Source organism: Clinocottus analis, unplaced genomic scaffold, assembly GCF_023055335.1.
Source record: "Clinocottus analis isolate CAN_PGR_092001 unplaced genomic scaffold, fCliAna1.0.p SCAF_9, whole genome shotgun sequence".
Classification (NCBI taxonomy): domain Eukaryota; kingdom Metazoa; phylum Chordata; class Actinopteri; order Perciformes; family Cottidae; genus Clinocottus; species Clinocottus analis.
Window position 1 is genome coordinate 2,871,658 of NW_027176251.1, and position 24,015 is coordinate 2,895,672.

General features: G+C 43.8%; 5 protein-coding genes across 6 annotated transcripts; 4 read left to right on the plus strand and 1 right to left on the minus strand.

Moving 5' to 3' along the window:
- Window positions 1–75: 75 nt before the first annotated feature.
- LOC137781744 (trophoblast glycoprotein-like) lies at window positions 76–1,987 on the plus strand. Its single transcript, XM_068570690.1, has 2 exons — window positions 76–336; window positions 561–1,987. The coding sequence occupies exons 1-2, from the start codon at window positions 77–79 to the stop codon at window positions 1,498–1,500; spliced, it is 1,200 nt and encodes a 399-aa protein (XP_068426791.1). The 5' UTR covers window position 76; the 3' UTR covers window positions 1,501–1,987.
- Window positions 1,988–2,806: 819 nt separating this feature from the next.
- Window positions 2,807–6,272, plus strand: kdf1a (keratinocyte differentiation factor 1a). The gene is made up of 4 exons (XM_068570501.1): window positions 2,807–2,890; window positions 3,214–4,277; window positions 4,640–4,717; window positions 5,528–6,272. Exons 2-4 carry the CDS (start codon window positions 3,233–3,235, stop codon window positions 5,611–5,613), a joined length of 1,209 nt encoding a protein of 402 aa, XP_068426602.1. The 5' UTR covers window positions 2,807–2,890; window positions 3,214–3,232; the 3' UTR covers window positions 5,614–6,272.
- Window positions 6,273–8,202: 1,930 nt separating this feature from the next.
- nr0b2a (nuclear receptor subfamily 0, group B, member 2a) lies at window positions 8,203–9,101 on the minus strand. Its single transcript, XM_068570563.1, has 2 exons — window positions 8,567–9,101; window positions 8,203–8,444 (listed from the first exon to the last, which is right to left on the minus strand). Exons 1-2 carry the CDS (start codon window positions 9,099–9,101, stop codon window positions 8,203–8,205), a joined length of 777 nt encoding a protein of 258 aa, XP_068426664.1.
- Window positions 9,102–14,080: 4,979 nt separating this feature from the next.
- On the plus strand, window positions 14,081–16,873 carry gpatch3 (G patch domain containing 3). Its single transcript, XM_068570225.1, has 7 exons — window positions 14,081–14,531; window positions 14,806–15,257; window positions 15,387–15,561; window positions 16,052–16,111; window positions 16,221–16,342; window positions 16,433–16,560; window positions 16,656–16,873. Exons 1-7 carry the CDS (start codon window positions 14,081–14,083, stop codon window positions 16,837–16,839), a joined length of 1,572 nt encoding a protein of 523 aa, XP_068426326.1. The 3' UTR covers window positions 16,840–16,873.
- Window positions 16,874–17,513: 640 nt separating this feature from the next.
- Window positions 17,514–21,343, plus strand: gpn2 (GPN-loop GTPase 2). 2 transcript variants are annotated; one of them, XM_068570086.1, is made up of 6 exons: window positions 17,514–17,576; window positions 17,793–18,306; window positions 18,428–18,584; window positions 18,686–18,846; window positions 20,482–20,612; window positions 20,820–21,343. In XM_068570086.1, the coding sequence occupies exons 2-6, from the start codon at window positions 17,887–17,889 to the stop codon at window positions 20,890–20,892; spliced, it is 942 nt and encodes a 313-aa protein (XP_068426187.1). In that variant the 5' UTR covers window positions 17,514–17,576; window positions 17,793–17,886; the 3' UTR covers window positions 20,893–21,343. The 2 variants fall into 2 exon arrangements, with proteins under 2 accessions (XP_068426187.1, XP_068426186.1); XM_068570085.1 differs by having other exon boundaries at window positions 17,527–18,306.
- The last annotated feature ends 2,672 nt before the right edge of the window (window positions 21,344–24,015 follow it).

Below are 24,015 nucleotides of genomic sequence, written 5' to 3' on the forward strand. Positions count from 1 at the left end.
ACACGCATGGAGCGACGTTTTTTCTTTCTTTCATCTTTCGGTTGAATCTGTTTGCTTAATTGAGTATAATTTTGAGATGTGGGTTTTTGCTGTCCGGGTGTTTTTGGGAATCCTTCTCTGTGCACATCACCAGTGCTTGGAGTGTCCTTTTGGCTGTGAGTGTTTCGCTGTCACTCGCACAGTACAATGTGTTTCTGAGGATCTGCTCGCAGTGCCACAAGGTATTCCGGGATATTCCAAGACTGTCATCATCACGGGAAATAACATAAATCAGATTGGACCCGAGTCCTTTACAGAGATGGAGAATGTCACCAACATCATTTTAAGCAATAATAGGTGAGAATGTCAATGTGTTTTTTTTCATTTATGTATATTGAGCCATATTTGGATACTATGACAAACGTTCTTCATGTCTATCTAATAAATACCCCAAATAATGTTTGTTTCTCTGAATGTGTTTTTGTATTTGTTTACTCTGACAGTACAGTGAGTTGTGTCCAAGCATGGGAATACTACTAAATGTCTCAGGACAGATGTTACAGTGTTCGTCGTGTCCACAGGATCGCAGAGCTGGCGTCCCACAGCTTCTCCGCCCTCGTCGACCTGCGCTCCCTGGACCTCAGCGAGAACCGGCTGGCCCTCATTCACCCCGAAGCTCTCGGCATACCCGGCGGTCCCCTTCGGGAGCTCAACCTGAGCCGCTCGCTGCACAACTTCAGCGCCCTGACGGACCTCGCCACGGCTCTGCGCTGGGGCGGTCTCGGGGGGCTCCTGCGCCTCGACCTCTCCGGGAACCACCTCGCCCTGCTGCCCCCTGGGATGTTCTCCCACCTTCCCAACCTGCAGCAGCTCTTCCTCGCCAACAACTCTCTGGCGGCTGTCTACAGTGGAACCTTCTCTGGTGCGAGCCGCCTGGAACTCTTGGACCTCACACGCAACGTCTTCACGACATTCGGGGCCGACGCCCTGCGAGAGCTGGAGAGGCTCGGGAGCATCCGGATCCTCCTCGGGGACAACCCGTACACCTGCTCCTGCGAGATCAGCCATTTTGTGGCCTGGCTGAATGAATCGAGAGCTCGGGTGGACGCGGACGCCGTACGTTGCGCCTCGCCGAGAGGGCTGCGAGACACCCAGCTGCGAGGGCTCGCCGTCCACGGCGTCGGATGCGTCGATCCAGTCCGAGCAGAGGTGGCGGACCTCACCCTGCAGACGTCCTACGTCTTCCTCGGGCTGGTGCTGGGCTTCGTGGGCATGGTCTTCCTCTTCGTGCTCTACCTGAATCGCAACGGTATGAAGAAGTGGATCGTTGAAATGAGAGACGCGTGTCGGGATGTTCTGGAGAGTTATCACTACCGATATGAGATTGACTCGGACCCTCGGCTGGGGCACATTTCCGCGGAAAACGGGGGCAACAGGGCGCCAAGTGACTCTTGTATTGTCAAGCTTCCTGCAGACACACAGGTCACACAGCTGACAACCTCTCCGCCTGTTAGCCTCTGATCATTTAATTTAGCTGGAAGCATTTGAGGAAGATGTAGATGTGAATAGTTAGTTAGTTGGGAGATTTATGGTGTTTTTTGAGCTTCCTGTACATACTGCAGTTATAACTGATTAAAAAAAAGTGCCTTTGGGTTTTTCCAGGCACTTGTATCTGTACATTGACTTTAATATTGAATGTTTATTAGACATTTTCTAAATACTTAATACATTAGCTACATTGGAAACATATTTAACAGTCTATATGTCTCAGTTTTTGTCAACTGTGGTTTCTTTGCTTTTTGCTAAAGGACTTTAATAATCTTAACATGCTGCAGAATAAAAGACATGAATGGTAGCTTAACAGCATTATAAATGTATGTTGACCTAAGAAACTTTAACCCATACACCCAGTCAGTTGTATTTAATACTTTATTAAATTTACTACGTATCTGTATTGTGCCAGAATGTGACCTGTAGTCCAGTAATATTCAAATTAATAAACATTAATTATACTGTATGATATGCAACATGTATTTATTTGAATTATGAATAAAATAAACTTTTGATGCATTTGGTTTTCCCTGCCTTATTGTGACTGCGCTGCCCAGACTCACATTTCTGTGCAGGTGAGGCGGCTCCACTATTTCGGTTCAAAGAGTTGGTGATTAAGTGTTTCGATTGAGGGAAAAAATAGGGCAGAATGAAAGATATTGCTTGGAAAACACCTGCTGGCTCTGCAGCTGTGCACCTCTGTGTGTGTGAGTGTGTGTGTGTGTGTGTGTGTGTGTGTGTGTGTGTGTGTGTGTGTGTGTGTGAGAGCAAAAAAAAGCCCACTTGTCACACTTTTTCCATCCCACCATCAGTTATTCTGCATCACGTGATACCAAATTACAATCTAGCTATGGGAAGATCATACATTTCATTTTTTCTTCTGTTTTTTTTTGTTTTTTTTTACCGTCTTCTTCTATTTATTTTCATTCCTCGTTTCGTTACCTTCCTTCCTCCCTCCTCTTTCCTCCTCCTGCGCTTTTATACCCGCCTCGCGTGACGTCACGACTCACCTGTGGGTGGGTGTAGGATCTGGGATTAGCTGTAGCCGCAGGTACTAGCCAAACATTGGGAGACTCGCGGCAGCACAACAAGAGTTTTACAAGAAGCGCAGACGACGCGAGGGAGCCGCGTCGCGTCGTGTGTGTCGTCGTTTGTGCCGAAGCTGCTGCTGAGAGGTGTGTGTGTGTTGTTTTTCGTGGAGGTGAAGTCACCTGGAAGTTTGTGGGCGGCCGAAATCCGTCTTTCCTTCTCTGTTTGGTCGAAGCGTCGGCAGAAGTTTTCTCCGCGAGACTTCCGCGGTCTGCTCGGCGAACAAGGTATCTGAGATAAAAGACGACCACAAAGTGTTTCCTCCTATGCGGTAAGTCAAATGAAACCCGTTTCACTGTTGAATGAGTTTGGGTCTGACGTGTTTCTGCACATGCACAGTGGGCCAAACGCGCTTTTTGAGAGCGCGACCGAATGGGCCAAAATAAAGCCAGCAATCAATGCACTCAAGTTTATTTACATTCTCCGAGTTTCCGGGGAGTTTTCCCACCGGCAGCTCTCTTTTACGCAGGCTACTTCAACGTCTCATGGGTGCGTTTAACGCTTGCACGTCTGTGCTGCAACACAAGGCAAGTTTTACACCTGGTTATTATTTCTGAAACGTGCCCCCTACCTCCTCCCCCCCCCCTCCTCCAGGTCCCAGGTGTTCTGAGCCATGCCTGGCCACAGCACAGGGGCTCCCCAGGTGTCCCGCCACCACAAGCACCACCCCGCCGGCTCCAGGGCGGACAAGTACCAGCCCGCCCGGACTATATCCAGGGAGAGCGCCACCGGCCAAGACGCCTACAAGGACCCTCACGGGGAGCGTCCGCACGAGCATTACACTGGCCACACCCGGTATTCGGAGAACAAGTATGGTCGCGGCAGAGGCCAGCCGCGCAACGGCACGGGTCGAGGCTCGGAGACTATAGGATTTATCCCCGGGTCGGCGGACGGCGCGCCTGCCGGCAGACATGCCTGTGGCTCCTGCGCCTCCATGGGCTGGACCGGCTGCAAGGCTCTCATCTGCTGCGTGCTGACCTGTGGATTCTATGGCAGCCGAGAGCCCTGCCTGCCCGTGAACGAGAGCTCCACGGACCACCCCCCCAAAGCGGGCGGCGAGCCTCACCCTCCCAATGGCATGGCCGTGACCAATCCCACTTGTGGCGTCCCCTTGGAGGCCAGCAAGTCTACCAAAGCCTCCAAGTTGCCCGCGAGCGACAGCTTCCGCTACCCGGACGTGCGCATCGCCGGTCAGACGGTGAGGTATCCGGTCGCCGCCCCGAAGCGCACCCGCACGGCCGGCAAGGGGGAAAGCCAGCGGCCCGTGAGCAACACCAGCCTGTTGTCCCGCGATGACTATGACCTGGACGACCTGAGCGACACGGGCACGGACATTGACTCCCTCATCACCAAGAAGCTGCTGGAGCTTTACGCCCTGCACCAGATCGACCAGCTGGCCAAGTGCACCTCCGACTCGTCCTTCTCCCGCAAGACCAACGAGATCAGCGAGCTCATCTACAGCATCGCTCAGGACTACAACCTGGAGGAGCAGGAGGCCGAGTGCAAGCTCGTGCACGGGGTCATCCGCATCAGCACGCGGAAGGGCAAGAGGAACAAGGGCCACCCGTCGACGGGACAGCGGCCCAACGGGAGGAGCGACGGGACTCTCCCCGACAGCGGCAACGAGACCATGACCAACACTTTCGTCAGCATCGACTGTAAGGTTTAACCAATTATCGTCCATAATGACTGCCGTGTGACTATTTATAAAGTGCCGCATGACAACTATTTTTTTCACCCCCATCTGGCTGCCACATACCAGATATACCAATCCTCTCGTATGTCTTCCTTAAATGACTCACAGTGTCTGTTGGGGCGCTGCTTTTGTAGCTCTAATGCACCAGGTAATGACTTAACAATAATTGGTTAATCTAAGGCAAGTTGATACAGGCACACACTGTCGTAATACGTATTGAGCAACAGCCGGGGTGACCGGGTTAATTCTAAAATGAGAGCGCGTTGAAGCTCCTTGTCGGCCCGCGCTCACTTTGCTCTTCTTGCTCCCCATATCGTGCTACAGTTCCAGAGGTGAAAGTGTCGGAGCAGACGCCATCGGACGAGCTGGCGAGGAAGATGAGACACTACAGCGCGACGAGAAGTGAGTGCATTCCTTATTTGGGCCGACGTAGACGCATGGACGAGGCTCCCAGAGTTGGACGAGAGCCACGAAAAAGTCGGCAGCAGAAGTGCGCAAGCATGTTATTAGCGGTGGTGAATTGTTAGTATTAATCATTAGCACGATATTGAAATGTGGAAATAAATATTCGGCTAATTTCTGTTGTTGTTGTGCAGATGGAGGGCTGTATTTGTCCTCGTCGCTGAGGCATAATTAGTCGACTATTGTACCTGCTGCAGCTGCATGCTTTATCTCTTACTTTCCACACACACCTCTTCAACCAGTGAAAGCCCCACATTCCTGCCCTCTTTCTCCACATATTATAATCCCTCCCTCATTAGCTAGCTCTCCTCTCTTGCCACCTTACACCCACCCATCAATCTGCCTCTTTCTCTTTCCCTCTCAGCGGTCATGCTACACCACCTCGCTCCCAGCAGCAGGTCGAGTCACAATAAATATGGACGCCGCATACCGTCCCGCGGTTTTCATCCTGTAATTTTAGCGAACAACTTGGGTTACAGATGGATTAACGCACAGCAGCCTCTTTTTTCCCCCCTTGTTGTTGTTGCGCGGTTAAACGGACGCGGTGGTGTCCCGTTACATGTCTTTTGAATGAGGGTACACCGCATCGTGTTCCCACAGCCTTTCACACCGGGACCTGGCAATGTGTCAGCGTCCCGGGGTTTTTACATTTGTGCGTGAAATGGAACCTCTACTGTATCATCGTCTTTTTCCCTCTCAGGGCTGTGTATTTAGTTTTCAGCGTGTCGAATAAAGCTCCTTCTCTCACAGCGTACTCCTCCGGCAGCGCCACGGCCTACTCGCCCTACCATCACGACACCGAGACGGACTCTTCGGGCGCTCCTCTTCTGCTCTGAAGGGTGACACGGATACAGACGTACCTGTACTGGCCAGAAACGAAGCCAACCACATGGACAATGATATACTTGCTATTTTATATCTGTTGCTGTTACTGAGTGGAGCACCTTGTTTTTAAATATTTTTTACCAGGGGCGGTGGTACTTCTGCTTTTAGTGGTCCGGCTAATGTCTGCTATTGGAGTGCCATTTAAATTTGTGGACCTTTTTTTTTTTTTTTTTTTTGTCCAGCAAACGTCCCACCGAGGAAAACAATTCGTGTTTGTGTTTTGTTGTTGTTTTTTTACACAGGGAAAGACGATGCCAGTTTATATGTATTTGTGTGCATACACACGTGTTTCAAGTGGTTTTCCGAAAAAGAAACATGACGACACTCCTGAGTGCTAGAGGATAGAGACTGATGGTAACGGACCCGTCCTTATTCTTTGTCTGGTTTGTTTATGCAAGCCATTGTGCGCACACCGTGTGTATACATGTGCTTATTGACTCCTGCCATTTAGACTCCTTGAAAGCATGCCTTGACCTGAGAACTGCATTGTTAAGCCATATTTTGATGTACATATTTTGATGTCAATGTTACTCTCTGGTTGTTGTTTTTTTAACCATTTGTGCTATTGACCACATTTTTTTTATTATTCACAGATAAGTCTTGTTTTTAACAAAACATTAAAAAAAAACTTGTTCATGCCTTTTTCATGTGCATTCAATAAGGAAATACAGAAGTCGTCTAGTTCTCATTTTGTGAGCCCCAATCCTTCAACCTTCAAGCTAGTCTTTGGATTATTGTTGTCGAGCTCGTCTCCCCGAGGTCACTGTGTTGTGCCAGGAAAGCTTTTTCCGCCCTCAGCAAAAGAAAGAACTTGTTTGGCGGGTTCTGACAAAAAGGAAATAAAATCCTGCGCTTTGTCTTTGTCATTTATTGGAAATGGAGAATCAGAAGCGTTCAGGGAACACAAAGTCAAATAACTATATGAAACTAATGTATATGTTAAGATGTATTCTAGTCTTAAAAGTAGTTTGGCCTTTACATGTTGCAGCTGTTAGTGAAATGGAATATTTTGCATATCTTTGGCACAAAAGATGAAATCCAATGTGGAGACTTCAGAAGACTCAATAAGGCAGATTGCTGCATGAACATCAAGAGAAGGATCCTCCAATCTTCTTGAAACAGTCATATCTTCTGAAAATAGGTGAGAAAGATGTTTTGCTTATGTGTAAAATCCAAAATCTCCTCGACTAATCCCAGAAAACTGCAAATGAGCAATCCATTTGACTTCTTGTGTGTGAAACGTTGAGCCTGGTGTTGGTGTTGGTGGTGCGCTGCAGTCGCCCTGCGTAACCCCGTTTCCTCTGGCTCTCTGCCCCCGCCGGCACATTCCTGTTTTACCTGTATGAGGTGTCATGAGAAAGCTCACGGTTTCACAACGAGCATACCACAGGCCGGGGCGATCAAGAGGGCTCGTTCTTTATCAAATATCCAGCGTGCACGTGGTTAACAGTGCGCTGGGATTTTATTTCTTTGGATAGTTGATTCGGCATTATTTAATCCACTTTGGTGCATTAAAACCTGTGGTCGTCGTTTTGTGCTTTGTTCAACATTTCCGTATGGGACAAATATGTCAGGGTTTAAGTTTAGTTTACTTGTGAATGCTTCTGTGGGATTATAGTTTCTCAAGCGTAAACATGTGACTTTCACTATTTTCCATCAGAGGGAGACAAAGCACACAGTGAAATGACTCATTTGTGGTCACAATAGAAACATGAAAGGGGGATTACTTCCCTGTAGTCTCTCTCGCTTGGTGTCAGGTGGTAAAACATTCACATGTATCTGAAGTCTAGAGAGAAAAATACTCACCAATGATATGATATGCGACACTTCCTTTTGGTTTTAACACAGTCTGGATGAACACGGAGGTGCACACGGCTTGTATCGGGTATAGATTGTCGAGAGTTTCATCCAACACTAGTGATGACAGACTCTCGCTTACTGGGTTTAAGCTCTACATTATTAAAGTTACTTCAAAATTTGTGGGGTGGGGTAAATCACCCATCACACTGAAGGCCAAATACATCATTTTTGCTCCTCGTATTATTGAAATGACTCTTCAAATCATACATTTTTTAAGTGTTTCTAGCGACAACCTGAAAGTCATTTAAAATTAAGAAGCTTGAGCAATACTTGGCTCAGTAATGAGCTGTTGGGTGTTCATATATTACAGATATTCTGGCTTTCTGTGAGTGTTTTGAAAAAATTGAAACAGATCTTCTCATTTACGTTCAGGTACAAAAATATATTTATTTGAAATGTTCTGTTATCGCAGCATTTATTTACAACATTGAAGCAAACAGAAAAGACCTTCAACATCAGATACAGTGGGTTGAGTTTGTTTATGTGTAAAAGGTCAAATCTTTCAACAAGATTCTCAGACTGGGCCTAAAAGTGACCTGAGCTTCAACGTGAATGTCAGTGATTCACAGTCTCTTGTACACCCGATTCACATAGTTTTCATCGGCTATTTCATCGGGGTCCCACCGTCAGGCATCGCTTTTGGGTCGGTCCAAAGATAAGCAACAGTAAACGGTCCCCTTCTATCTGCAGAAGAGCATGTCGACCAACAGCTCCAGCAGATCCGCCTGGCCCGTCACGGGCCGGAAGAAGAGTTCAGCGACGAGGCTCGGCGTGATGCTCTGCAGCATGGAGGCCGTGAGGAGGATTCGAGCAAAGCGCTCCCGGTCCCCCGGGTGAAGGAGCTGGACCACCTCGCTGAGGGCGTGCTGGGCCTCCTGTTGCAAGCCTTCAACAAACAGAGCTGCCTTCAAGTCTGGGACATCTGTTGGGTGCAAAAGCAAGACATTAAATACCGAAACACGCATGTACAATGCCGTTTTTGCAGCGTTCTTCCGGCAAGAAAAGTGTTGTCATTTCTACATCCTGCATCAGATGTGTACATACCTGGATTAAATATCGTGATCCCTTTGAGGTACGCGTACTCCTTTGGACTCAAATCCAAGCTCCAAAACTTTTTGAGGCAGGACTGGAGTCTGCTGACGCCGGCCACGGTGGGCTGCTCCCTCTCCACCTCACATCTCTCCTGGCGATTGAGGAGAATCTTTTTCAGCATGCTGTCAGCCGGCGTGTCCGTCACCTCAAAGTCCACGTGCTCCTGGGCCAGACCCAAAATAAAGAGCGGGGCCCAGCACCTCTTGAGTAGCGAGAACTGGTCGCTGGGCGGCATCTGGCTGAAAGCCGGTAAGTTCTTCATGAAATGGACCGTTTTGACCAGAACCGCCGACGCCTCTTTGCAGACCTCCGACGGCCTTCTCAAGCACACCGTCCGTCGCAGCTCGCAGTTGCATCGATGAGTCGTCGAGTTGTAGTTGAAGCCGTTCCGGCTGGGTCCGCTGCTCTCCATTTGGCTCAGGATGTTGTAGAGGATCGGATTGGAAAGCATGTCGCTGTTGGCGGCACAATGACACCTGTTATCCATGTTTAAAGGCTGGAGAGATCTGCGTAGTTAAATGTAAGCGACCTGTCAGCGGATGCAAGAACTTGTGAGTGCGGCTGCTTCCTTCAGCGTGCCGGTATTTATTCGCCCGCCCCGCTTAAGTAGACCCTGACTTGTCAATACACTTTCTGTGAAAAACAACCCTGCACTCTGCCAGGTGACTGACGGAATAACCCTGGGAAACTGATAAGCTTTTCTCAATGAAAAGGAGCTGGCGGAGTAACGCATGGAGGGTTGGGCCTTATCTTGTAGCCGGTGTCGTTAACCCAGGCAGTACCAAGCTACCAAGGACTGCAGACTGCCAGCTCACACCTGGAGAGCTGGAGGGAAGCCAAAGCCGAGCGGGGCCATTGACCTATAAGTTGTGTCCTCATGAGGTGGATCAAGTTTTGTTTTGTTTTTGAAATAAATGTATCCTATTGTGACCTCTGAGCAGGAGTGATCAAATCGAAATTGGTGGTATAAAACTGCCCATCTTTCTTTTCTTTGTTGGCCTTTTGATATTGATTAAAACAAATACAAAAATGTAGGATTTTAGAAATACTACTGAGGTCATTAGTCCCTCCAAACACCAGAGACAAAGAGGACATTATCTTATTTGTGTGTTATATATTTAAATGATTCAGCTAATTGTTAATGCATGCTTTCTGTACATTTAATTTATTCAATATATGGGGTCTAACAAGTTGTATCGCCATGCTAGCAGCTTTTTGAGGCCGTACTTAGACACAGTGCTGCTTTGAATTAAATGTCATAATGCTGAAATTCTCCCAATGACAACGTTAAGCTACTGATGCTGAGCAGGTACATGTTTTAATAATTATTTTCCCCAGGTTAGTTTTCAATATTGGATTGCTAACATTTGGTTATCAGCACTAAACACACAGTACAGATATGTTAAGAATGTTGAAATTTATGACTTGATACTCATTGAGGTTATTCCAATTCATCCGAACGGGTACATGGTGTCCCAAATTTATTGGCAATCCATCCAATTATGAGACAATAAAACACAACCTCATTGTGGTACAAAAGGGAAGTGCAGGAGACCCAAAGTCTGCACGATTCATCCTCATACGTGTCTTTACTGTACGGTGAGATATTTCAGTATGGACCAAAGTGGAGGACGAGACCGTGCACAGAATAAAAATATAAATAACATAACATAACATGGCTGGCTGACAGAGGGATCGATACCACCGTGATGACATTAGATAGAGAGAGCTTTTTTAAAAATTCAAATACAATAAAAGTTGCTCACGTAGAAGAAAGGAATTCCAGTTTATGGCGTCTGTAACAGGCGGTACAGCGTTCCAGCTGTCATTTAAATTAACTCTAATTTGTTATCTTCCCTGTGCCTGGCACGGAGGCTTCAACCTGATAAGCTAATTAGCTTACTTTATTGTTGTCACAAGTAAACAGGCATCCCATTTTCAATGAAAAGTTACTTTGACTAAGATATTTTAGCCCTGTGAACCAACTAAATGTTTTCCACAGGTGACATAATCATTTTCTTTCTGCGTGGGGTCACCTGCTGCACAAGCCAAGAAGCCTGGAAGCATCATTCTGGAAGTTTCAGAAGAAGACCTGAACCTCAGAGCAGCGGAGTCAAGGACAGTTCATCGAGTAAGTGACTGCAATAAAGAGATTACGAGCCAGACACTACTGGCAGCACCAGCCACCGAATGTTTGTTTTACTTCATCACTCTCTTGACTTATCCCTTCAACAAACCATCCAGAATAGGTTTACACCCTCGTCTTCTTCCCTGGAGCGATCTCATTACGATACACAACAGTGGTTATTAATTTGAATGCCTGATACAAAAATGAAAAACAGCATGAGTTAAGTTATCGTGGAGAATGGGATCGTTCCCGCGGAGTGACTCGTAACGCCTTCAGAAAGAACTCCGGCTTTAAAAAAGCGGGCTGACAGTTGTAAACGCTTGTGATAAGCGTCGTGTTTATAGTGGTTCGGAGCTGGCGGAGACGGACACGGAGGACGGACGCTTATCTCCACCAAGACAGTAAAAATATAACGGCCTTCGCATACTGCGGTATTCTGAGATCAGGCAAGGGAACCCGATGGAGCACGATGTGATTGGCTGGCACCTTCAGGTCGTAGCCTTTAATAAAAAAAAGGAAAAGAAAGGATTGAAATACACACAAATGTATGGAGACACTTGAGTGTAATAGCATTATCGAGTTAAGACTACGATAATAAATAATAGGCCAACCGTTGCGTACTTATATAGATAATTGTTTCTACGAAAGACTGTTTGCTTTTCTGGTGAGGTTTTCAACCAAATATTGACTTTTGCTCTTCAACTGGCTTTGCTTTTGGCAGGTCGTTGAACTCCCTGTTGGTGCTTGATACCGTGTCTGGGACATGGCACTTGACCTTGACCCACTGCTAACACACAGAGAAGGTTCATTTGCCTGTTCTCAGAAGGTCGTCAACCCAAAGGTGACAGTTATTCTTACATCGCGGCGAGGTCGTTCCAATCGTTGGGGGGGGGGAAAAAAATAATAATTTCACATGCATTCACATTTTTTGTTCTTTCAAGTTCACCAAATCTATTTATATTATTAACTTACAAGACACCTTGAATTTAAGTATAAGCTTGATTTAATACAACGATATGGTTTGAAAAAAAATGATATAGCTGAAAAAACATTCACTAAAGAGTGAATACTAATTATTTTATAGGCTTTTGAGATCAAGTTAGTAAACATAAACACATCAATACAAAACGGTACACATATTTTTTATGGTTGTGAAATGCCATTCCTCTTTCTTCATTACATAATTTACCTTGTTCCAATCTATGGAAGCATTTTATTGTTTAATTTCTTTTATATTCTCCAATGTGATCGATGTTATCAGTGTTGATATGTGAAAAAATGTCAACAATACAGAGTGTCATAGTTATCTTCATTTTATGATTGAGTCCAAAACTCCTGTGCAGGGGCCAATGATTTGTGTCTTTAGTGACACATTGGTAGGTCTCCCCTTTGCTCACCGTTTATTTATATGTATTTTATTTTCCAGAACAAATGGATTATTTGAAGCTTCTGCTTGTGGGACTCTGGGTGCTTACCTGGACACAGCACGGCTTTTGAAAGTTTACTTCTTATATAATCATGTCTATTAAACAATTTGGTGTTTTTTCTGCTGTAATTTGCAAACATATACAACATGAATGTTGATGATTAGCATGGACTTCAACAAGGCAGGGTGGCTATGACTATCTCACAATAACTGTGCAATATGATGTGTAAAGTGATGTCAGGGTAAAGACACTCCACTCTAGTTTTACTGCCTATTACTATCAAACGCAGTGACACAAGCAAAGGTGAAGGCCAGATGAATAGTTTGTTGGGGGTAATGAACTCTGGCTGAGTACATTTATTGATTCTCTCTCTGAACGAGGTTAAATATGTTCTAATGTGAAAGATGTTATCTTTCTGAAAGGAAAGAACATTTTGTCATTTGTCCTACTAAGTCTCACTGCTGCTCTTTTGACTCAATCAAATAGAAATGTAATTTAAAAATACAGCCAGAAATACTGTCTCTAAATTGTCATTTGAGTCTCTCAATTTAATTTCTCATTTTAGCATTTTAACTTTTTAATCTTGTCAAGGATACAGAGATCCCTATCAATGATCTGCTGAGTGAGTTGCTTGTTAAAAATGAATGTTACATTTGTTGTAGATTCCCACAGCGGACCATTAAGAGGGATGTCTCCTAAAAATATCTGTCTTAAGGATTTTACTATTTTTCCCTTTTTTTCACTTGTTTTTTTTCTTGTCAGAGAGCTTTTGGGTATTTTTTGTGGTCTATAAAGCTCATTGACACATTGTATTGGCTTATCTGGCTTATTGTTTATCTGTGGATGTACATGACGATCACTTTATTCCAATCTCTGAAAAATATAATTTCCTGGATATCCGGGGTGTTTTGACTGCGACAACTTCATGTTGAAACAACAAATGCACATAGGGCCCCTCAGAAATTAAATTATTTTTTAATTATTTGGGATCTATGGTTTGATATTAGAGATGGCATACTGTCATGAGAGATAAAGATATAATTAGAAGTCTAATCATTGCTTTTGAGCACAGAGATAATGTATCTTCCATCAGTAGCCGTTATCTTTTACCATGTAACTCTGCATGTCTTTGTTCGTTTTGCTGTAAAATGTATGATAGTAACGCATACAGTGTACTATATGTTATATATACACTACCGTACAAAAGTTTGTGGTCACTTAGAAATGTTTTTTTTTCAAAGAAAAGCACTGATTTTAAATGAAGATAACATCAAATTAATCAGAAATACACTCTATACATTGTTAATGTGGTAAATGACTATTCTAGATGGACACGTCTGTTTTTTAATAAAATATCTACATAGGTGTATGATGCCCATTTTCAGCAACCATCATTTCATTGTGTTTGCTAATCGCCTTAGAAGACTTATTGTGCAAAAAAAACAAAAACTTATGCAATTATGTCAGCACAGCTGAAAACAGCTGTTCTGTTGGTGAGAGAAGCTATAAAACTGGCCTTCCTTTGAGCTAGTTGAGTATCTGGAGCATTACATTTGTGGGTTTGATTGTACTCTCAAAATGGCCAGAAAAAGAGAACTTTCATGTGAAACTCGCCAGGCTATTATTGTATTAAAAACTAAGGCTATTGATTGCAATAACTCTGTTGCGAAGAAACAGAAAATTTGTCTGGGTGACCCCAAACTTTTGGACGGTAGTGTGTATATATATAAAAAAAAATATATATATATATATATATTCAATTTTCTTTATACCTTCCATAGAAAATAAATGAAATGGTCATACATAAAACTATATAGTAGTGTAATAAATTATATAAAGTAACCACCGGGCAGTAACTTTTTTCAAACGTCTCCGGAAGCGGAAGTGACGTCCTTTCTGAAAGTCGTTTCGATGACGTACGCTGTCCAGAAAAGAAAAACAATCATGGCGGACTCTGAAAGCATATCTCCTGTGTACTTGGCAATAAGCAACATTCCTGTCGCGTTACGCTCCGCGGATTTGAGAAATTATTTCAGTCAGTTCATAGAAAGCGGCGGTTTCCAGTGTTTTCACTACCGTCATCGACCGGAAGTCCTCAGGGAGCCCGTGGTGGTGTCCGGGGACCCCGTGTGTAGCGACGGCGAGGAGGGCAGCTCCGGACCCGCGGACACCGACCCGGAGCCGCGCGCCGGCTCCCCGAAGAAGCAGACGGTCAAGACGTGCTGCTGCATCGCCTCGCTTCGCGCTCACGATGCCGACAGACTCGTCCGGATGTATTCGGGGAATCACTGGATCGACCCGAAGGGGAACTGGCTGGCGAGACGTTGCGTTATTAAACGAGTTAAAGTTTCACGCGACCACGGTTAGTAAAGCGTTTCATACCGGTGACGTCATTCTCCTCAAAATGTGGCTGGTTTTTATCGACCTGTAAGAAGACCTGACGGGTCTTCATTAAATGAAAACTGACTTCTGAAGTCAAAGTGGGAGAATGATGTCATCAATAATATAGCTTCCTTGTGTTACAGCTTTTTACTACAAATGTGCCGTCTTTGTTGTTTATATGTGACCTGACGTGTTAGTGCTGCTTGTACATCAAATGTTATTTGTGTCTTTTTTTTCTTAAATATTCCTTTCAGATGATGGGTCATTCCCCTATAAATCAAAGCACGAGCAGCGCCACCGGGTGTCCTTGACGGAGAGTTTCACAGAGGCTGACCTCAAAAGTCTACCGGAGCTGAATCCACCAGCTCTAATGGAGAATGGGAACGTGGGCACGCCGGTGAAAGTGTTCCTGCAGCTCATCCAGTCCTGCCGACTGCCTCCACGTCTCATCCGCAAGTTGGGCCTAACTTTCCCCAAGACCAGCTCCAACCGCCGTTACGGCAACGTGCCTTTCCATTATTGGGACACTTGGACTCTTCCAGGCACAGAGGAGACCGTGACAACAGCTGCTGGACATGAAATAACAGGACCAGGCACTTTGCCACCTCGATCCTCAAGACGCACAGCAACAACAGAGACGGATGAGCCACAGAAAGAAGAAGAGGACGAGGAGGAGGAAGAGGATGCACAGTCCTGTGCAGATGATGTGGGTTTAAACACGTTAATATTCATGAGTAAAATATAAACACACGGTTAATAACAGCATCAAGAGACTGATGTGTCCCCAACATCTCTTCACTGAAAGTTTGACATGTATTCATTTTGTTGGTTGTAGGACGATGACCGTTGTGAGGAGTGGGAGCGCCACGAGGCTTTGCACGAGGACGTAACGAGCCAGGAGCGATGCAAAGAGCGGCTGTTCGAAGAGGAGATTGAGTTGAAGTGGGAGAAGGGCGGCTCCGGCCTGGTGTTCTACACAGACGCCCAATTCTGGCAGGAGGAAGAAGGAGGTACGCAACCAAAACAATCATGCCGTTTTCCACACTGACCAATAGAAGCTTTTTATATGTTCCTCTTGAAAATAAAAATAAAATATATATATATATATATATATATATATATATATATATATATATATATATATATATATATATATATATATGTGTGTGTGTTTACACATTTTTTAAAATCATGTCTTATCTGATTTATGTTTTACAACATTAACCAGCATGTGTATGAGAAGTCAAACCAAAACATTCATTTTTAGCTGTGTTTAGTTTATATCTGACAACATAATTGGAATAGACGAGCTTCCACTTTTCTATTACAATAATAGATATTAAAAGATCAACTTTGATGTGTGCAGAATTTGTCTGAATTTAGATAATGCACATTTATGTTTTTAAATTAAAAAAAAATATCGCTACTACTTTAAATAAAGTGTATTTTCTTAATCAACGTATTGATAACATTTTTTGTCTCCTCTGCTTTTCTTTTCAGATTTTGATGAACAAACGACAGACGACTGGGATGTGGACATGAGTGTTTACTATGATAAAGGTATTTCACGTTTGTTTTACACCTGTGATTAACTTGATTCACGAAGGGAACCAAGCTGAATTACTTCTGCAGGATCAGTTTTTCTTTAACCCAGTTCCTCCTCTCACAGATGGAGGCGATATGGATGCACGTGACTATGTCCGAATGCGGTATGAAAAAAGGATGAGGGACGGTCTTGAAGATAGATCTGGACACACTCAGTCTATTGGCAGCTTTGAGAAGTGTACTAAGGTAACAAGATGGGCTATTATTTGACTACATCTTTTCTACCATAGCATTTTAGATTATTCTAATTTTTGTCGTTATTTAAACTTTCTTTAGGGCTTTGGTCGTCGTTTGATGGAAAAGCAGGGCTGGAAGGATGGTGATGGATTGGGAAACAGTCAGATTGGGATTCCTGACGCCCTTGAGGGTGAGGGCCAACATCCCAACTGTAAAAGAGGGTTTGGGTACGTATGAACTAGAAAACGACGTCACCGTAATATAAACACTTGCATGTGGATACTGTTTTAAGTCCTGATGCTAACGTATTTCTTCTCTGCAGGTATCATGGAGAGAAGCTTTTCTTAAATCCTGTAAAAAAGGCCAGGACGGAGTTTCATATAACTACAATGTATGACAAACCCAAAATCATTGATGAAGGGGACACCTTGCTGAGACGTCACCCAAACACCAGTATGAAGTACAGAGGCTGGCAGCCAGGTGGCACCATTGGACCACGACGATAACAGTTAAATTATTGTTAGTCCACAGATTTTCTACTCGCATATTTTTATATTTATGTTTAATAAAGCTTTTTTGTAAACATTTCATTGACATGTGCTGATTTTGTCCTTTTATAAGATTATGTAATATTTCCAATTGAAGACTCACTATCACACAAACACGTTTTCGTATCTGAATGCTTCATATTGTTTCGGTACTTCATGGTGTGTATTAAGGATGCAACATGCATTTTAGGCCTACATAATATGTTAAGTTCTATCTAATTACAAAAAGCCTACAGATACTTCAAGTAGCTTATAATGATGCTATAAGAATATTTCTAAAAAGACAGAGGTGATGTAGTGCCAGTGAAGCTGTTTTTAAGAAATCGTATGTATAAATGTATCAGTTGAGTTAATGACACTGAAAATGACATCATCTTGGTTTTATCAAACAAAGTGTAGTACTACACACTACCAGTCCCATCTGTGGAGACAATGGTACAGCTGTCTATGAAGCATTTGTAGGTCCATGTATTTTAATTGTGCTTTTGTATGTACTTTATGTTATGTTATTTATACTATCTGGAACTTGAGTCTGACATAACGTTTAAATGAGTGATTGACTGATTTCACAGTAAAATGAAGACGGAAAAAAACACTGCTTTTATTCTGACATCTCGGTTACGTAACCCGGAAGTACTTCGTAGCGTAGCCGGTTAGCAGCCGATGTACGCATGCAAACGTAACGGCGGCAGACGGTAATTATCCATCAGTACTTGTTCCAATACTTTGCCAATAAAAGTCTCAAACGTCGTCACAGAAAATGTCGCTAACACTAGCTCGACCTCTCCATGGCCACACATGAACGTACACGGAGTTCACGACTCCTGCTTATTAAGTATCGCGGTTTTTTGCTTTGCAAGTGACGTTAATGGTAAAGGTGGCGTTTACGTGCTAATATCTGACCCCACCAGGTAACCACCTGGAGTCTGAATCCCTGCACGTCCCATCCCAATGCGGGCCCCTCTTGACACCCTTGGTGCGCGTCTAATGTGAGCCATTGCCGCCATGTCCAGTCAGGCGGGAGCAGCGACCTCCCTGCGCTTCGGCCAGGTGGTCATCGGACCTCCGGGCTCCGGAAAAACCACCTACTGTCGGGCCATGCAGGAGTTCATGACTCAGCTCGGGCGCAAGGTGGTCGTGGTGAACATGGACCCCGCCAACGAAGGGCTGCCGTATTCCTGCGCGGTGGACATCGCGGAGCTGGTCGCTCTGGATGACGTCATGGAGGGCTTGAAGCTCGGACCCAACGGCGGGCTCCTCTACTCCATGGAGTACGTGGAGGCCAACCTGGACTGGTTGCAGGACAAGCTGAAGGAGCACGGGGACTGCTACTTCCTGTTTGACTGCCCTGGGCAGGTGGAGCTCTACACCCACCAGAGTTCAGTGAAGAATATATTCTCACAGCTGGCCAAGTGGAATTTCAGGGTGAGCCTCTCTAAACAATCAGGGGATGGAGCGATGACGTCATCTGACGCTTTATCTGCACAGTCCCTGTGAATGTACAATGTTAACACATGGCCTGTGACCCTTTCTCTCCTTCTCTAAGCTGGCGGCCGTGCATCTGGTGGACTCCCACTACTGCGCTGACCCGGCCAAGTTCATCTCTGTGCTGTGCACCTCCCTGTCCACCATGCTGCACGTGGAGCTGCCCCATGTCAACATCCTCTCCAAGATGGACTTGATTGAGCGGTATGGTAAACTGGGTATGTTAAGGGCTACCGGCTCTCCCTCCAAACAAAACATTTCCACTCTCATACGATGATACACCATGGTGACATTTTTCCTTATGCGTATTCTTGTGCAGCCTTCAACCTCGACTTCTACACAGAGGTCATGGACCTGACCTATCTTCTCGATCACCTCGCCGCAGACCCCTTCTTTAAAAAGTTCCACCGTCTCAATGAAAAGTTGGCGGAGGTCATACAAGATTACAGCCTCGTCTCCTTTGTGCCTCTCAGTGTACAGGTATCCTCACTGTTTGCTGTTTTTGAATCATTTGTTGTTCAATGTTTCAAAGAACGACACTAAAGTTCAATATATTTTACATTGAAATTGAAATATGCTTCAGTAAATTAAAAGTGTACATGCTGGGCTCGAGCTAATTTACAGGCCAGTTCTCCTGAATGTAGTATAATTAAATGAGAAGTAACTAGTATTGGTTGTGTTGTACATTCACAAGGACTGTGCAGATAAAGCGTCACAGGACGTTATTTATTTATTTCAGGTATAAAATGTTATATATTTTCCCTCAAAGCTCAGGTTGTGTGTTTGCTCTGCAGCCATTATTATAACACAGAGACTCTGACCTAGTTGTTGTTACTGCACGAAAGTTACCACTGATCGACTGTATATTGCACACGGCCACACGCAAAACTCACTTTTCTTTTCAAAGCAGGTTATTGCTCAGTGATTACCAAATGTCAAGTCTGCTTTGAGCTAAATCCCAAACTCACAGATCAAATGAAGCCTGGCCAGCTGCATCAAACAAGCCATACATGCAGAAATGAAGCCTTGATGGCTCAGTTTCTCGACTACACAAGCTTTTTGTTTTAGAGTTATACATTTACATATTAGCATATCAACATATTTGACACCAAATAGGAATTAATTGTTTTTCTCATGTAATATTTCCATTCTGTGGACTGATGAAAGGCCACTGAGGGATGATGAGTGGACAGCGTAATTCAAATGCCTTCATTGTATGATTGTAGATGGGTCGTCGGGCGGTTTAGGACCACCAGAACATCCACACTAAGTAGAACTAGCTGAACATGTCAAACTCTATTATTAAGTCACCTATGCCAGATGACATTTCTCAAAATCACTGGAGACAAATTTCATCTCCTCCAACAGGTAAAATCATAAATCACTTTGAGCATTTTAAATCTCGCACTGGATCAATTTTCTGCAGATGGATTGGACTGTTAAAAGGGGAGTGGGCTGTCTGCACTTTATTCGCTCCCTGGCATTATTTCCTCATGGAGACGGATCTGATGCTGTCTGTGTACCCAGAGAAAGGAGTCTAGACTGCTGTGCCATTACTGCATATGGGACTATTAATTCATACAAATGGCAGGTTGGCACTCTTGCTTCCATCACGGTAAAAAAAAAAAAGAAGAAAAAAAAGAGCCTTGAAGCCGCTCTGTCTTTTCTACCCCCTTAAAATGAAGCAGCCACCGGTTTCCTAGGTTACCAATGGTACTTAAACGGCAAATTTAAAAGAGCAAAAACTCATACTTTTGACCTTGAGAAGGACAATATGCTAAACTCTGAGCACCGGAGGAAGTCTTGCATTTGATGACTTTATATGCATGCGTAGCTTCTCTCTAAATACGAAATACCTTGAAAAACAGGCTTAACGAGCAGCGTGGACTCATTTCCAAGGAAGTGAAACAAATCTAAACTGAATCTTAATAAGATCCCACACTTTATATATTTATATATTAATAAATGTGTGTATGTTATACTGATGTTTTAGGAACCAGAAATGCATCACCTTTAAAACACTACATTATAATAGTTTATTTAACATTTTTTACAAATCTTTGGCAAATCTTTCGACATTTCAAACCCTCAAATGCTTCTCTTTGCTGTCTCCAGGACAAAGAGAGCATGATTCAGGTCTTACGAGCGGTCGACAAGGCCAACGGCTTCTGCTTTGGAGACCTGGAGGAGAGGAATCTGCAGGCCATGATGTCAGCTGCTGTGGGGGCCGACTTCCAGTTCGACTCGTATCCTTTCTTAAGCTCTCCGGTGACTCACGGTGACTCATCTGGTTTAAAATCAAACCTTGAGATTTACAGCTGAAAGACCGATTATTCTGGTGTTTATAATAACTTGGAATGAGTTATGCTATAAAAAATAAAAGTAACCTGAATCTTACAATGTACGTTTTAAAATGTAATGTTGTTGGTATGATTTCCTGAACATTACCTCAGTACTCTTGGAGTGGAAGAGCGATACGTTGAAACCGGAGGAAAGACTTTGGAGGAGGAAATGATGGATCTGTAAATATAAAAGGACGAAACCTGGTTGCCTTTTTAGCGCCAGTATACCAAGGGAGCCTCTGCAGCATCCATCTAACTTGGCCTGGATTCTGAACCTCTCTACAAAAGTGTCAGTGGAGCGATGGGAAGTAAATGTGGCTGTTGTAGATGCTTCAAGGTTGCGCCACACCTCATGAAAGTCACTAGAAGGAACACTGAAGGGAGTGAATGCAAAGCTTTTCTTCATTTATCTCAGATGTTACCTTTTCAAAAAATGCCTTTACATTTTATTGTATCGTTAAACGTCATTTAGGTTTTAGTTTTGTTAAATGTTTTTTGTCTCCTTTTTTTTACAGAACACAAACACATCCTTATGGGCGTGTGCGTCATGGGGAGGTCATATTAATACAAGCATTGTTATGTCTCTTTTCTGTTGGAATGTATTAACTGTAAATAAAAGATTAATGTTGATACTCCTTGGTGCTTGTTATAGATTGCTGTTGCATGAATAAAGTCAATGAATAGTGTTGTGTTAGAATTGGAGAAGTGTGGCAAGGATTATACAGAGGATTTGATTTTTTTCCTCATGCATGCCCTCCTGCCATGTGCATATTATTGAGAGAAACGGATCAGAACAGACTCTTCCCTTGATGTGTAGTGGAAGATAATGCAACTTGACAATCCGCCGTGCCTCTGAGATGCATTCACATGTGCGTGCAGTGGATAAATAAGTAAATAACAAACACTTAATACTTTATGTTCATGAAACAAATGGTAATATTCTTACCCGTAAGTCAAATACTAATAAGCAGGTCATGAACGAACCAATTCTAAAACTAGGTGGGTGTCTGAACAACTGTATTACCAAATACTACATATAGCATGAACGATGATTCCAGTGTTTTTTTTATCTAAAGATGCAGTTTTCTGTTTTTCTGGGTCTTTGCATCATGCTGCGTACAATCCAATACATCTAAAGAAATCATGGGGTACTTGGTAACTGCATAAAAAGACACGAGGTGAGTAAAAAAAAACAAAAAACATTGCCAACAAATCCGATGTGGCGATGCCTTTCGCCAGAGCGAGTCCTCTTTTGTCCAGCAGGTGGCGCGTGAGCGTGCAAATCCCGCTGCCAGATCCCCAAAAACTCTGCTCCGACTTTTCCCAGCAGCCGTAGCAGAAAAATTAAGTCAGGCGGGGAGAGGAAGCTACATTAAATCTGTTTCTGCACAACTGGCCCTGTGTCTGGTCTCTGGGATGGAAGACCCTCTGTCTTTATAAAAGCAACTAAAACTCACTTCTTTTTTTTAAACTTGGGGGAGATTACTTTTTCCACTGCTGCTGTTGTACTCTGTCTTAACCGTGAAACCCAGTTTAAAACCCAACATCTGCATTATAAATGTTCCTCCCAGCATTACAACCCCCTCACTCACGCACACCACACACACGCACACACACACACGCGCACGGAACACGAGGCGTGTGTGTGCATGTACTTCCCATGCATCGTTGTTGCCAGTCTAAAATAAAGCGTGATCCACTTTGCGAGCTCGCGCTGCTGTGGGAAATCACATTAACCTTGTGTGGTGTGACGCGCCTGAGGAATGATATGTGCCTGCAGAAGCTCTCTGCTCTTCGTGCATTAGGGGGTGTGTCAGCCAGATTGTTAAATTGTGTTCCAATGTTTGTACATGTGATCAAGTATGCCTTCTCACTGGTACTTCCTGCCTTTTTTCCTCCTGTATAAAACCCCTAGAGGTGAACGTGTGTGTGTGTGTGTGTGTGTGTGTGTGTGTGTGTGTGTGTGTGGGTCTGTGTGCATGTGCGTGAAAGAAAGACTGTGTGTGTGTGTGTGTGTGCGTGTGTGTGTGTGTACATGTGTCGCGAGTGAGAAAATAATTACACTCAAATAGCTCAATCTTAATCGATGCCAAGTCTAACTATTAAACGCCTCATATATCTTAAGATACATGTATTCATACGTTCATTCTTTGAAATGAAAATTCCCCCAGCCGAGCGCGCGCGCACGCACACACACACACACACACACACACACACACACACACACACACACACACACACACACACACACACACACACACACAATCCTCATCACTGCTCAGTGCTGTGCGTTTTGTGGATGCCAAAAATGTCTGCTTCATTGGGACTGAAGAGAGGAGGGGGACAAATGCTCAATTTTTCTAATTGTTGGGAGACTTTGAAACTGTTCATGCGTCCTCTGTCTGGTAGATAAGGTCTGTTCTCCCCCCCCTGTACAGCATAGTTCAATGTTAGTAAAGAGAGAGAGAGAGAGAGAGAGAGAGAGAGAGAGAGAGAGAGAGAGAGAGAGAGAGAGAGAGAGAGAGAGAGAGAGAGGGAGCTGGAGCCTGTGCACCCATCCCCCCACACTCAGCAGAGGAGTGTTTCTGCTGGAGTGAGAGACAGACAGAGAGGAGAGAAGAGGGGGTGGTAGAGGAGAGCACAGCAGAGCAGGCAGGGGAGGGAATAAGAGGGAATGTGCATTGGTAGTCTCATTTGCTGCAAGGCTTCCTCCTTCTACTCTGGAAAAACCTGTGTGCGTTGCCTTTGCTTGCCTAAATACCACTCAGAAGCACCGGTGGGAATTCAGTAAAAACAATAGTGTGCATAGGCAGATTTCTGAGCTGAACATATTCATAATAGATATGACCATTACACCTTTTTTTCCCAAGTTAGAATTAAAACTGTGTGTACTTTATGTACAAGTTAGGCCAAATCAACTTGTTTCATTTAATACTCATGGCAGTGTGCTTGCAGTACGGCTTTACACTTACAGCTGTGGTATCCACACCTGTACTATAGATGTACATCTCTAAATATATAAACACTATATATATATATATATATATATATATATATATATATATATATATATATATATATATATATATATATATATATATATATATAATCAGCTTTATTGGCTGTGTGTTTAAACATACATGGAATTTGACGTAGCTCTTTGGACTTATATAAGTACACAATATACAATAAACAAGATAAATATAAAAAAGACATTAAAGAAAACAGAGACAAAACCATAACTGTGACAAAAAATATAAAGTATAAATATATATACATATATACTTTGTGTGTCGATACATATATA

Bases quoted from the DNA above. Each gene is read 5' to 3' on its own strand.
- LOC137781744 (XM_068570690.1), top strand. From the start codon at position 77: ATGTGGGTTTTTGCTGTCCGGGTGTTTTTGGGAATCCTTCTCTGTGCA. The intron at 337-560 runs GTGAGAATGTCA...TCGTGTCCACAG, and splicing joins ATCATTTTAAGCAATAATAG to GATCGCAGAGCTGGCGTCCC.
- gpatch3 (XM_068570225.1), top strand. From the start codon at position 14,081: ATGACGTACGCTGTCCAGAAAAGAAAAACAATCATGGCGGACTCTGAA. The intron at 16,112-16,220 runs GTATTTCACGTT...CTCCTCTCACAG, and splicing joins GAGTGTTTACTATGATAAAG to ATGGAGGCGATATGGATGCA. The intron at 16,343-16,432 runs GTAACAAGATGG...AACTTTCTTTAG, and splicing joins GCTTTGAGAAGTGTACTAAG to GGCTTTGGTCGTCGTTTGAT.
- kdf1a (XM_068570501.1), top strand. From the start codon at position 3,233: ATGCCTGGCCACAGCACAGGGGCTCCCCAGGTGTCCCGCCACCACAAG. The intron at 4,278-4,639 runs GTAAGGTTTAAC...ATCGTGCTACAG, and splicing joins CACTTTCGTCAGCATCGACT to TTCCAGAGGTGAAAGTGTCG. The intron at 4,718-5,527 runs GTGAGTGCATTC...CTTCTCTCACAG, and splicing joins ACACTACAGCGCGACGAGAA to CGTACTCCTCCGGCAGCGCC.
- nr0b2a (XM_068570563.1), bottom strand. From the start codon at position 9,101: ATGGATAACAGGTGTCATTGTGCCGCCAACAGCGACATGCTTTCCAAT. The intron at 8,445-8,566 runs GTATGTACACAT...TGCACCCAACAG, and splicing joins GATCACGATATTTAATCCAG to ATGTCCCAGACTTGAAGGCA.
- gpn2 (XM_068570086.1), top strand. From the start codon at position 17,887: ATGTCCAGTCAGGCGGGAGCAGCGACCTCCCTGCGCTTCGGCCAGGTG. The intron at 18,847-20,481 runs GTATCCTCACTG...TGCTGTCTCCAG, and splicing joins TTGTGCCTCTCAGTGTACAG to GACAAAGAGAGCATGATTCA. The intron at 20,613-20,819 runs GTATCCTTTCTT...ACATTACCTCAG, and splicing joins GCCGACTTCCAGTTCGACTC to TACTCTTGGAGTGGAAGAGC.